Below are 14,342 nucleotides of genomic sequence, written 5' to 3' on the forward strand. Positions count from 1 at the left end.
TTACCTCCAAGTCAAATGTACTTATGAAATCCATTTCTTCTACTTCGGAGTTGTAATCATTAAACAGAGTGTCGATAGCAATTTGAACACGGAAATCTAGTATATCACTGGCTGGAAAAGAGCATGAATTGGGGTTCCTTGTGCAATATCGTTCCATATACTTGATGAGGAAAACTCCACAATCGTTCCTAATTTAATAGTTTAAATAATTTTAGCAAGACCATGTCATACAAGACAAAAAATCAGAGAGCAAACAGAAAACTCAATGAAGGTGAATAGAATTGTACGGTGTTCTTTGTTTTGGCAAATTTGGGTATGCTTTGCCAAATGTTTCGAAATGCATATCCTTTAGTTTACACTCAGCCCATGTTTTCTTGAAATTTGTAATCTGGAAAGAATGAAAAAGGAAAAAAGCATGCAAAGATTAAATCAAAAAATAAATAAGAACATAAAAATGAATAACATCATTTATTAGGAAAAAATATGTATCCATGGTTTGTATATGGCATACCATCATATCATCTACTTCTCTGTGTAACTCACTTGCTTCTCCGCAAAGTGAATCCATGAACAGGAATTTGCGTACTCTCATATCAACAGCAAATAGAAACCAGTGACGATTATACAATGAAGGGAAGTGAATCTAATTGGAATAACAACAAATAAAAAATAATTTTAGGATACGGTATATTGATTATGAAATAACATTATAGAGCTAAAAAATAACAATGTAATACTTAATTTACAAAAACCAAATGAAATAGTGAAGTGACATATAACTTGCATACCCGTTCTGATAGGTGCAATTTCCTAGCTGAGTCCGCACCCTGGAATCCTTTGATTACGTTTTTTTGCCATATTTTTCTCATATATTCATTAGGCCATTTTTCAAGGAAATATTCCTGATAATGAACAATAAAATATTTCCATTAAAATTTATTAACATCGAGTCATGCAATACATAAATAAAAAGAGACAATGAAAACGCCAGTGTAAACATTTCATACCGCTGTTGTATGGAAAAAGAAATGCTTTTGCGATTTCTTTGGATGGTTATCCTTGAAAAGCTTTCTACAATAGCAGTTGATGACCCATGCTTCTACCCATCCCTCTTGTTTCATAGAACAACCAAGCTGTTTGAGTGACACTCTACAGTTATTCATGTTTATAATCCATCTACTACAAGAAAACAAACCAGAGAACAATTAGTTAACATATAAAGAATGATATTTGTTACAGGAAATGATTAACATTATGAAAATACAGAAAAAGAACATGTAAGCTTGTATAAGTTGTACGTACTCATGGTATTCTGGATCATCACATAGTGTTGTTATTGTTTCATACAACTTCATCTCATGAGGTCCATGTTTGGTTGATACTGTGCTATTGATTTCAAAAGGTGAACAAAGAAATGAACTGCGGTTAACAACTCGCTTTGGAGGCTTATTTTCCTTTCCTCTTGAAAAACTAGTACTCCCGAGGCTCAAACCAGCATTGTACAGATTATCACTCAAGTCAGACATGTCATTGGACAATTTGTTGATGTTTCTTTCACCCAGGAGCTGTGCTTGTGATGCTGGTCTAGAAGGATTACTTGATCTCTCACCCATAAACTGTACTTCCGGCGATGATTCAACAGGTTTACATAACTTTACACCCATGAACTGCACTTCAGGAGAGTTTGGTGGAGTTGCTTCTTCATTGCGAAGGTTTTCGTACATGAATTCTACTTCAGGATTCATCTATTAAAAAATGAACAATTGATAAGTTACATATGATCAAATAAACATGGCAACTCCACATCAATTGCAGAAAATAGTTAAATTAAAATTCTGATCAATTGCAATCATAATACACCAACAAAAAGAAATTTTCTAACAGTGGTTGACACTTTTTATAAAATTTCAGACATGTCTACATTTTAGCATAACTATAAATTTTCATTGATATGCCTAAAAATTTGGATCCAGTTATACTGTACCTAACAACTGTACTACAAAAACTTGTTAAATCAACACAAAAAAAACCACAGTTTCAACCTAGTTTAGACTAGGCATAATGAACTAATTTTCAACCTAGTTGCAATTGTCCATTAAGTAAAAATAAAAAATACACAGTAATACATACACTTTGCAAAATGATAATTCATATGCACTAAGGTTGCAAAAAAAGTACTTGTTAGGTACAGTATAGAACACATGGAATTAAATATGAAAAGACAGTAAACTTACAGGTTGGCTCATCTTTGAATCAATATTTATAGGACTATCATCAAAGTCATCTTGGAACAATTTTCTTCCTGCAATGTTAATTCTTGCATTCTTTTCAGTTTTTGCCATAGGTTGGGAAGGCTGAGAAGGTTGAGATGGCTACAGGAAATGAACCAAAAATTAGTTGGGATTAAAATTTAGTTATCTTATTTATTCGTATGATAAATAATGTGCTAAAAAAGAACGATGAAAATTCTCACATCTAAATCAATAAATTCATGTTGATCTGTTGGGTGCTTGTTGCAATGCTCATTTCGATGTGAGTAGCTTTTCTGTCGTTGAGCACATTGTATAGAACTAAATTAAAATTCAGTGTCTGCATTGTGCTGCAAAAAATTAAGAGAACAACAGTACCACATTATTGAAAAATTTGAAAATTAGGAGCATGGAAAGAAATGGAAAAAGGGAATTTTAGGATAAACTGAAAAAACCTTGTAAGCTGTCGATTCATTTTTGGGAGGGGAACAAACATAGCTGAAGTTTTCCTACATGAGAGAAATATGAGAATTAACCATAAAAAAAGAAGTGGTTCTCCCTAGATCAGGACAAAAAAGTTCAGATGAAATACCTTATTCTGTTGACCCTCATTTTGAGCTTCATTCTGTTTAACGAAAGAAAGTTAAAAAATAGAAACAGAGTCAATAATTAGAGATGTGTTATTTACAGTCAGTTTCCCACGAACAGAAACTAGAAAATGAGCATAAAATAAACATAGAAACACCTTATGCTGATTTATCAAGTTGTACTGTAATGGCCTCCGTAGTTCTAATTCATCGATGAATTTGCCATTATCATCATGCCAGTCAACCAGTCTGAATGAAGGAATTGAAGGATCCAAGAAGAAATACTTCTTACTAGCTTCTGTGAGGTTTTCTTCCCTGCTAACCGGTGTATATGTTTTTGATCCTTTTGTCTCATTCTCTGTTACAGCGGTATGCATAACCATGACTGCAGATGCACATTTAGTTGACTCTGTAAAAAAAATATAAGCGAGCAACGTGGAAAATTCAGATAACAGAAGAAAAATTAAATGGAAGCATTTATATCAAAAATGAGATCAGAAACTAAAGACCTTCATGACTAACCTTCATTTTGATGAAGTTGTTTTTCATTCCCTTGTTCCATTGGTTTCAAAGAAGATGAATCGATACCATCATCATCAGTTGGTGTATGATTCAAGCTTAAACTTCTTCCTGGTGTGTGATTTAAGCTCAAAATCGATGACTCTCTCACATTACTTTCTGGTTGTTTGTTTGCAATATCATTTCGAGCCTATGGTTGCAATGCAATTAAAAACATATGTTAAATACCAAAAAAATAAACAAAGAATAAAAACAGTAACACAGATAAAAAAATCGGTACCTCAGATTCAGTAGTAAAATTATTCATATAAGACTCTGTGTGATTGTGACATTGCTGGTCATTATTTTCGTTTGAAATGTGTCTTCTCTTTCGATGAATAAGATCTGATATTACATATAATGTGAGGCAACAAATCAATTGGTAACAACAAAAGTATGTTGTCTCTCAGGAAAAATGTTGGTAACAACAGAGAATTATACCTTCATTCTCATCTTCTTCTTGGTTACTACCTTCAGTTTCCAGAACTACAGTGGTTGGTGATGGCACTGTTTTATTTGTTTCCCCAAGTATAATTTTCAAACAATCTAGCACAAGAGTTTTAGCCCTGATAAATGTTGGTGTGTCTGCATCTACCATGTGGCTCTGGAAGCGATTGTAAATTTCATTTATCATCTGCAAGAAAATTGAAACACGAATTACTTATAAAAAGAATTGGAAAGACACAAATCCATAAGACAAGCACATCTCAAAAATCTGATAATGCAGAAAAGAATGAGTCAAATTTACTCATAAAAATATATAAGAGAAAGAATCATACTTCATATGTCATACTATCAGCAGTTACTTTTACAATCTCCTTTTTGAGGCATAGAAGATCACTCGCATTATCTACCCTGGATCTAGTAGCTTCTGCATAACATGTCTGCGACCAATCTTTTATCTGCAATCATTTGGCCAAAATTTGGAATATCATAATACATTACAAGAACACACAAAAAGCAAGATGAATGGATATCCAAACTTATAATGTAAACCAAAACATAATAGTGATGTTTATAACAGATATGAGAACAAAGGTGTTACAAAAACTTACAGGAGTAATGCCATAAATTCCGTCTGTTCCCTTATCAAGCTCACTGAAATGTTTAATTAACTTCCCTTTCCAAACATTAATCCTTGGAATTGTTGAAGGTAACTGAATCCCTCCAAAATCTAAGAAGTCAAGATACCGCACCTATTTACCATAAAATGGAATTAAAATATTAAATTGGAACAAAATAAACTTGAAAAGTAATTTCATTATGGATAATAAACAACAATCAGTAACTGTAGTCCAAAAACGAGACAAATTACCGTTAATTGGTAAATGCAGCCTCCAAGTGTTAGAGACAAGTTGGTATGTTTAGCTCTTTGTTTCTGATACTTCTTGATATACAACATCAACCAATCATGTGCAAACTTATACCAGTTGCGTTCCTTAATCTTGTCAACATCAATTAAAGCACCCATATACTTTGTGCTTGGTCTAGCTGATGAGTTTGGACATATGAAAACTCCAAGCAATACAGACATGAAACATCGACAGAAATCATCATCTGACAGATTGTTGTTCTTGATGATTCTATCACCAAAGTATCTAATTGTAGGAACCTCAGACAATCCATAAAGTGCAAGAAATGCTATCTTCCCTGATTCTTCATCTGTCTCAACTGGTAACAAACCTGCAGGAATGCCAAGAACCTCTTGAAATGACTTGGGATTTATGGGGATTGCCTTCATACCAATCTGGATTTCTTGATCATCAACATTTGTGTTGTCTGCTATCCACTGTGCAAAAACCCTGGGTACATTGCAGTCATCCAGTCCAAGAAAATGTGAGAACCCCAAACTCTTGACAAGATTTTTCCTATGTTCAGAAGACAAGATGCTCTTCAACACTGTTGTAAGGTATGGCACACTGCATCTGCTGTATGCTTTTGCTTCATCATCACTATGAAGATCCCCTTGACCACAAACCTTATTCGTGTATGTGGAAAGTACAATAGTAAGTACAGCAATCTTGAAAACAATAAATCTTCAAGAACATAAACATAAATTAAATATTTCAGATAGTAGTAAATACCTTCCTTTTCCTTTTCTGTATTGTTCTTCTTTTCACAATTTTCTGTACACTTCTCTCAACCTGAAACAAATAAAGATGATTACATAAACTGCAATGTTAAAATTCATACAAGAAATAATTGTTTCTGTAAAAAATTGCTTACAAGTAACTTTATATCTTCGACTATCTCTTTCTGAGACAAATCTGTGTCAGTGATTTCATGCTCAACCTCTGATTCAAACTGTTCATCCTCTTTATTTGTGTTATTTGTCTTCATTTTCGAAAAATGTGGAGAACACTACAAAAATAGATAAAAATAAGAAAGGTCTTTATATGACAGTTACACATAGACATACATATTTACGAATAAACCAAATAGTACATATATACTAACTTCTCAAAAATTATAAGCACACACGCATGGTAACTGTGGCAGTAGAGAATTTACTAATAAGCATGATACAAGCACATTAAAAAAGTAAAAAAAATTGATGCACTCATATTGATGAACATTAAACTATGGCAGTAATGAAGGAGTACCAAAAGCAGCTAAAGCAAGACCTAAAACAAATTAATATAGCATCAAAATGTAAAGCAGGCAAACACAGCAACAGTAGCATAGAGCATATTCTAGCACAAAAACTACCAAATCTATTGCTTAGGCCAAAAGTGAAGAGGAAGGCAAACAGTCAGCGCTTAATTGTGCGGAACCATGAAAATTAACCCATCAGTACAAAATTGGTACTGACTACTGCTTGTTAGACAAATTAAGTCATCAGTACATATCAGTACACAGTGCTTCTTCTTACAGAATTAACCCATGAGTACACAGTTAGAAAAATTATCCCTATCTGAACAAAATGAGTACACAATAAAGCTTCTCAGACATATTAACCAATCAGTACAAAAACAACTAGTAGCATGAAAAAATGCAGAGGTGTATAAAGAAACTTTAGAGTGAGCTTTCAAACGACCAGTCACTATGACCATGCGGACCTAGCTATCAAAGTGCTGAAAAAATTAAAGTACATTGCTAGAAATAATATGGAAAAATAGCTCCAGAAAAACTGAAGAAATTACTGAATAGAAATGAAAAAATAACTGAAGATATCATCACCATCACCATATATTGTCATCGTTCTGTTTGTACAACCTACTTTCAGCTTTTAGAAAAAGTTGGACTACTACAGGCAATCTGGAGGCCAGTAAAAAATCAGAAACATCGCGCGAATTGGTTGCAGAATACGAATACAATCCCAAAAATTACAGACTTCTGAATCTAGGCAGTTTGTGTAATTGCAATCAGATTTTATTAGATGAAACTGCAATCAGAATTGGGCCAGGTAACTGCAGAAACATGGAAAAGTTTACAGAGACTTCTGAATCTAGGCAAACTTCTAAATCTAGGCAGTTCGTGTAATTGCAAACGGATTTTATTAGAGAAAACTACAACCAGATTTGGGCCGGGTAACTGCACAAGGATGGAAAGGTTTACACAGACAGACTGACATACTTTGTCATTACAATCAAAATTGAGTGTCAATTGCTTCAGGTGCCTCGGATATCATCACATCTGGAGACTAACAAAAGCTGCATAGGCAAAACAAACCACCGGTTGGCCAGCAATTTAACCACATGATCCTTGCATATACTATAGGGCGCACAAAAAAATGGAACATATAGTATGTCACACAAAAGCAAACTATCTGTAATGAATACTGCCGTCCTAAATGAAGGGATCTGTACTGACAAATGGAACAAAATAGAGGCATATGAACTTGAACCCTGGAAAAACTAGACCAATCTGGCTACATATCAATTCAATTGCATCGCACGAACAACAAATCAACAGCAAAACCTAGGGTAAGAAAACTCTACGCGCATCAGAACATAGACATCTCAAGTAAAAAGTGGGGGGCAGAAAATTAGCTCACAAAAAGGGATCAAGTAGCGGAGGCCCGCGTGCGTGGGCGCCGGAGGCGTGCGTGAATCGGCGATGCAGAGTCGCGAATCGGCGACGCAGAGTCGTGAATCGCCGGAGGCGCGCGTGTCGGCGTCCGATGCGCGGCCGAATGGTCGTCGAAGCCGCCCGCGAGACTGCAGCGGAGGCGCGCGCGTCGGTGTTGGGGGCTTGTCGTTGTTGGTGGCTGAGGTCGCCGATGGGTGGAGGAGATCGGAGCAGCTGCCCTCGCCGCTGCTCGCCGCCCCCGTGGCGATGACGCCCCTCTTCCACCTCTGTTTCCCCTGTGGCGTTTATTCGTTGTTTTGGTGTACCGCTCTCTCCAGGAAGATAAACGCTACGGCTACCACTCTCCACTCATTGAGATTTCAAAACTGTCACAATGACAGGCTGGCCCCACAGTACTGAAAAATAGAAAAAAGGAGTACACCATTCATAAAAATGACCCATTTTTGTTGTTCAGGTGTTAAAAAAAAGAAAACGGAAACTACTAAAAAAGCGGTATTGTTGGAAAATATCAGTTTCAATCTATGAGGAACATATTTTTTTTCAAATATATGCAATGTACAATCAAATAGAATTATATTATCGAACTGAGTATCCAAAATGCACCACACAAGCAACATATGTTTACTCCCAGTTGCGGCACACATGATATTGTTTGCAAGTTAGGTTTAACCCAGTTTAACCCAATTTAAGACACACATGATAAAGTTTCGACCAGCATGGAACTGTTGTTTAACACCCTAGTTGGAAAAAACACATGGAACATGAAATTGAGGTTTATGAAAGTTGCAACCAGCATCCAAGTAAAAAATGTAACATTTGGCTACACCACTTATGACAAACATGCAATTGAGGGTTTAAAAACCAGTTGCAACCGACATGCAAACTGAGGGTTTAAAAACCAGTTGCGACGCACATGAAAACTGAGGTTTTAATCGGGTTTCAACCCCATTGGAACTAAGACCTCAAGTGCAACCGACATGCAAAGTAAGGGTTTAAAACCCAATAACGATGCACATGAAATTGAGCTTTAACCAAAACATAGAATGCGACAGGATAAAAAATCTCAATTGCAGCCGACATGCAACTCTAGATTTAAAAAACCAGTTACTACCCACTTGAAACTGAGGTTTAAACCAGAATATAGAATTCAACATGGGAAAAATCTCAATTGCAGCTAACATGCAACTGAGGGTTTAAAAACACCAATTACGACCCACATGAAACTGAGGTTTAACCAAAAGCATAGAATTCAAAATGGGAAAAAAATCTCAATTGCAGCGGACATGCAATTAAGGGTTTTAAAAACCAGTTACAACCAAATTGAAACTAAGGTTTAAACCAGAACATAGAATGCAAAATAGGAAAAAAATCTCAATTGCAGCAGACATGCAACTGAGGGTTTAAAAAACCAACTACGACCCACTTGAAACTGAGGTTTAAACCAGAACATAGAATGCAAATGGGAAAAAAAAATCTCAATTGCAGCCAACATGCAACTCTGGGTTTAAAAAACCAGTTACTACCCACATGAAACTGAGGTTTAACCAAAAGCATAGAATGCAAAATGGGAAAAAAATCTCAATTGCAGCGGACATGCAATTAAGGGTTTAAAAAACCAGTTACAAGCAACTTGAAACTGAGGTTTAAACCAGAACATAGAACGCAAAAAGGAAAAAAATCTCAATTGCAGCAGAAATGCAACTGAGGGTTTAGAAAACCCAATTACGACCCACATGAAACTGATGTTTAAACCAAAACATAGAATGCAAATGGGGAAATCTCAATTGCAACGGACATGCAACTGAGGGTTTTTAAAACACAGTTACAACCCAAATGAAACTAAGGTTCAGCCAAAACATAGAATTCAAATGGGAAAAAATCTCAATTGCAGCGGACATGCAACTCTGGGTTTAAAAAACCAGGTACTACCCACTTGAAACTGAGGTTTAAACCAGAACATAGAATTCAAATGGGGAAAAAATCCCAATTGCAACGGACATGCAACTTTGGGTTTAAAAAACCAGGTACTATCCACTTGAAACTGAGGTTTAAACCAGAACATATAATTCAAATGGGTAAAAAATCTCAATTGCAGCGGACATCAAATTAAGGGTTCAAAACACCAGTTACGACCCACATGAAACTGAGGTTTAACGAAAAGCATAGAATGCAACTGATGGTTTAAAAACCCAGTTACAACCCACTTGAAACCGAGGTTTAAACCAAAACATAGAATGCAAAATGGGGAAAAAATCTCAATTGCAGCCGACATGCAACTAAGGGTTTAAAAACCCAACCCACATGAAAACTGAGGGTTTAAAAACCCAGTTGCGACGCACATGAAACTGAGGTTTCAATCGGTTTACAAATGGTGAGGCGGCCATTGACGCGGCTGCTGGCGCGATGGAGAACCTCACTGCTCTGCTCTCCTCCATGGGCGGCTCTGCAAGGCAGAAGAGGAACTGGGCGTTGTCCCCTGCTCCGTTCCCCTCCACAACAGTTCCCAACCTCCACCGGCGGCGAGGCAGCGAGAAGATCAGTGCGAGCTCGGCACCCTTCTCTCCTCCCTAAGCGGATTTGCATCCCCACATTCAACTGACAACATAAAATGCAGCCGAAAAAATCTTAGTTGTAGCACACAAAAGTGGATACCAAAAAACATTTCTTGGTTCAAAAATGCGGAATCTCGTCTCAATCATCATTTGTCAGGACTTTTCGCGTTAAGTTCTTTCGCTTGGACCTCAAGTGCAGCCGACATGCAAACCTAAGGATTTAAAAACAAGTTACGACCAACATGAAACTAAGGTTTACCCCAACATAGAATGCAACGGGGGAATCTCAAGTTCAACCAACATGCAACTGAGGGTTCATAAACTGGGATTCAACTAAAACATAGAATGCAAAACGGGAAAAATCTCAATTACAGCAGACATGCAACTGATGGTTTAGAAAACCAGTTACGATAAACATGAAACTGAGGTTTAACAAAACATAAAATGCAACGGGAAAAAGAAACCTCAATTGCAGCGAACAAAGCAATTGAGGGGTTAAAAAAATCCAGTTACGACCCACATGAAACTGAGGTTTATCCGAATTGCGACATTTACGGTACAAAAGAGCGGGGACTACCATTCTAACTCTTCTTGGGTGATTTAAGCCACAAACACGAAAGTTTGACTGCTCACCATCATTTAGTAAAAACAAAAACAAAAAAAAACATAGAATGCAACTAATGGTTTATCCAAGTTGCGCCATTTACAACCCACATGAAACTGATTTTTCCAAGCATAGAAAAAATCTCAGTTGCACCCCCACATCCAACTTACAAGACATAGAAATGCAACGGAAAAGAATCTCAGTTGCAACCGACATGCAACTTAGGGTTTACAAAACCATCTACGACCCACATGAAACTGAGGTTTTAACCACTAGTTGCGACGCACGTGAAACTGAGATTATTAACCTAGTTGCAACCCCATTGCAACTGAGGTGTAACCCAATTGCAAAAAATGAAAAGAAATGTCAGTTGCAACCGACATGCAACTTAGGGTTTACAAACCCATCTACGACCCACATGAAACTGAGGTTTTAACCACTAGTTGCGACGCACGTGAAACTGAGATTATTAACCCAGTTGCAACCCCATTGCAACTGAGGTGTAACCCAATTGCAAAAAATGAAAAAGAAAATGTCAGTTGCAACCGACATGCAACTTAGGTTTTACAACCTAGTTACGACCCACATGAAACTGAGGGTTTAACACTAGTTGCAATGCACGTGAAACTGAGATTATTAACCCAATTGCAACCCTATTGCAACTGAGGTGTAACCCAATTGCAAAAAATGAAAAGAAATGTCAGTTGCAACCGACATGCAACTTAGGTTTTACAAACCTAGTTACGACCCACATGAAACTGAGGGTTTAACCACTAGTTGCAGCGCACGTGAAACTAAGGTTCTAACCGGGTAACAAACCATTGCAACAGAGGGTGTAACCCAATTGCAAAAATCGGCTATGCAAGTTACGCCATTTACGACCCACATGCAATGCGACGGAAAAAAATCTCAGTTGCAGCCGCCATTCAACTGAGATTTTTACAAACCAATTACAATCCACATGAAACTGAGATTTTTAACCGAGTTGCAACCCCATTGCAACAGAGGTGTAACCCGCTTGGAAACCCAAAACTTAGGTTTAACCAAGTTGCAACTAACAGCATAGAATGCAGTCGAAAACAATCTCAGTTGCAACCAACATGCAACTGAGGTTTAACCCCACTTGCGACACACATGAACCTAAGGTATAATCCGTAGTTGCAACGCACATGAAACTGAGGTTTTAACCGAGTTGCGACACACATGCTACTAAAACGATATGCAAAACCGAAAAATTCTAAAAATGCAGATCCACATGAAAAAAAAACTAACATGCAGAGCTACCCAAGCTACTTGCAATGCAACTTACCAGATAGAAATAATCATCTTGCAATCCATGTGCAACTGACCAGATAGAAATTCAGAACAATTTCTAAAAAAATCAAATCCTAAATGAAACTAATTAATCAATGGATTAATTTTCATTAGATGTCCCTTGTGTTAGGACTAACATCCATTCAAAAAAAAATCAAATTTTTTTTTGCTAAAAAGTACAAAACAAATTACATAAAACATAAAAACTAGGGGAATTCCAAAAAATATTTAACGAGTCAAAGTAATAAAAAATGGCCCGCAAAAAAACACAAAATAAAAAGAGCAGCAATAAAAAAAAACACAAACACAGACCCCCAGCCCAATGGGGGACAAAACAATACAAGACCCATCAGGTGCAAAAAAAAACGGTCCAAGACCAAAAATGCAAAAACGAGCAGCCCAAAACAAACACAGGCCCGCAAAAAAAAGGGCAACCCAACATGTGAAACGAGAAAACGGGCCCAACATGCAAAACGAGAAACGGGCAGCCCAAAATAAAAAGCCCGACCGGAGCAAAAGAGCAAACAGAGTTGGCTGGTGGGCTTCGCTTGCACGAATCTTAAAGCTGAAAAACGGGGATCTAATAAAAACCAGGCAACTTGGAATTAGCAAAACCGTTTAATTTACTCGTATATGAACTGTCGTTGTTCTCTAGCTGTGACGCTTTGAGCATCATAGTTTGGTTCAGCTGATGTACCTGTACCTATACGTCGCTACATGCAAATGTCTCTTTGAATATTGTCTAATTCTTACACTTAATTTTTAGTTGAATCATACCTGTCCAAGATGATTTTTCATTAGAAAAATAGAGACCGCAGCTGTCCAAAATGATAATAATGAAATAAGCATCCATGCATCTTGTCTTTATACTCCCATTTGCCTCATGACATGTAGTGTACTTCATGATTTTGTTTGGTGCGCATAATGGAACCTGCAGGCCACCAGTGGAGCGAGCAGCTATCAGATAGGAGTACTTATCTCCTAGCTATTAAATACATTTAATTAATTGTTAACAAATTATATGAGACCCGGAAGTATTCTGAACTAGAGGAAACTAGAGCTTCAGAAATATTCTCATCGCATTTTTGTTTGTTTGTTGAATCTATGATACTCTATAAAAGGAGTGAAATACATAAATATTAAAGCATCTTTTCAGACTTGCACTGTGCATCATCATAGCTAAAAAGATAACACAATGTACTACACGAACTGAAACTCATCGACTAACCGAAATTGATCGAATTCCTTACTCACTTTTGGCCAGGAGATGGAACGATCGTGGTTCGGACATCGAGCGGCGAGGAGTTCCATGGAGCCAAGTGCATCATCACCATCGGCGCGTGGACGAGCAAGTTGGTGAAGTCCGTCACCGGAACCGACTTTCCCGTGCAGCCACTCCACGTCCTCATATGCTACTGGAAGGTCAAACCAGGCCACGAGCACGAGCTCACGACGGAGGCCGGATTTCCGACATTTGCTAGCTATGGTGACCCGTACATCTACAGCACGCCATCGATGGAATACCCTGGCCTAATCAAGATCGCCAGGCATGGTGGGCCACCTTGCGACCCAGACAGCAGGGACTGGGCCATCGGCTCCGGGGAAGGAGGGCTGGTGGATCCTGTGGCGCGGTGGATCGACGAGGTGATGCCAGGAATGGTGGACACCGCCGGCGGGCCGGTTCTCCGGCAGCCGTGCATGTACTCCATGACGCTGGATGAGGACTTCGTGATCGACTTCCTGGGCGGGGAGGAGTTCGGGATGGACGTGGTTGTCGGTGCCGGCTTCTCAGGGCACGGCTTCAAGATGGGGCTGGCGGTAGGAAAGATCCTGGCCGAAATGGCGCTGGATGGCGAGGCAAGGACGGCCGCGGAGGCCGGCGTGGAGCTTCGACACTTCAGGATCGGCCGGTTCAAGGGCAACCCGATGGGGAATGTCATGAGTTTCTGAGATGAAATTATGAAAATGATCTTTATGCGACCGTCGCAATTGATATTGGTTTGTGTTTGTTACAGCTTGTCCAGTGTTAATGTGATATGCACAACTTTTATGTGATTTTATGGTCAATATTTTCATGATTTTTTGAAAGCGTACGTGACATACTTTTTCTATATCGCAAATATTTTGTTTTGGATATTAATTCACTTAATTAAACTTTTGAAAAGTTGACTAAGTATTATATTGAAAATTTGAACATAATTTGTTTCGACGAGTATTTCTAAATTAATATAATTATTTTTTATATACACATATTGATTTAATATAGAGGACAATGCCACATAGTGGTGCCGTATGTGTGGCTTTGGTGAGGCTGTTCCATAATATGCATTAATGCGATGACATCGATGGAATTTTCCTCGATGCTTAAGAAACAGATATCTTCTATCTCTAAATAGTAAGCCCCCACTACAAATAATTCTCTGCAATTTCGTGCAGCCACGTCACC

General features: G+C 37.8%; 1 protein-coding gene across 1 annotated transcript; it reads left to right on the top strand.

The window, feature by feature from the left end:
- Nucleotides 1-9,829: 9,829 nt before the first annotated feature.
- Nucleotides 9,830-13,951, top strand: LOC124658368 (probable sarcosine oxidase). Its single transcript, XM_047196721.1, has 2 exons — nt 9,830-9,965; nt 13,128-13,951. Exons 1-2 carry the CDS (start codon nt 9,830-9,832, stop codon nt 13,844-13,846), a joined length of 855 nt encoding a protein of 284 aa, XP_047052677.1. The 3' UTR covers nt 13,847-13,951.
- Nucleotides 13,952-14,342: the final 391 nt, after the last annotated feature.

Source organism: Lolium rigidum, chromosome 1 (assembly GCF_022539505.1).
Source record: "Lolium rigidum isolate FL_2022 chromosome 1, APGP_CSIRO_Lrig_0.1, whole genome shotgun sequence".
NCBI lineage: Eukaryota > Viridiplantae > Streptophyta > Magnoliopsida > Poales > Poaceae > Lolium > Lolium rigidum.

Coding starts and splice junctions, on each gene's coding strand:
- LOC124658368 (XM_047196721.1), top strand. CDS start 9,830: ATGGAGAACCTCACTGCTCTGCTCTCCTCCATGGGCGGCTCTGCAAGG. Junction 9,966..13,127: donor GCGAGGCAGCGAGAAGATCA/GTGCGAGCTCGG, acceptor TCGACTAACCGA/AATTGATCGAATTCCTTACT.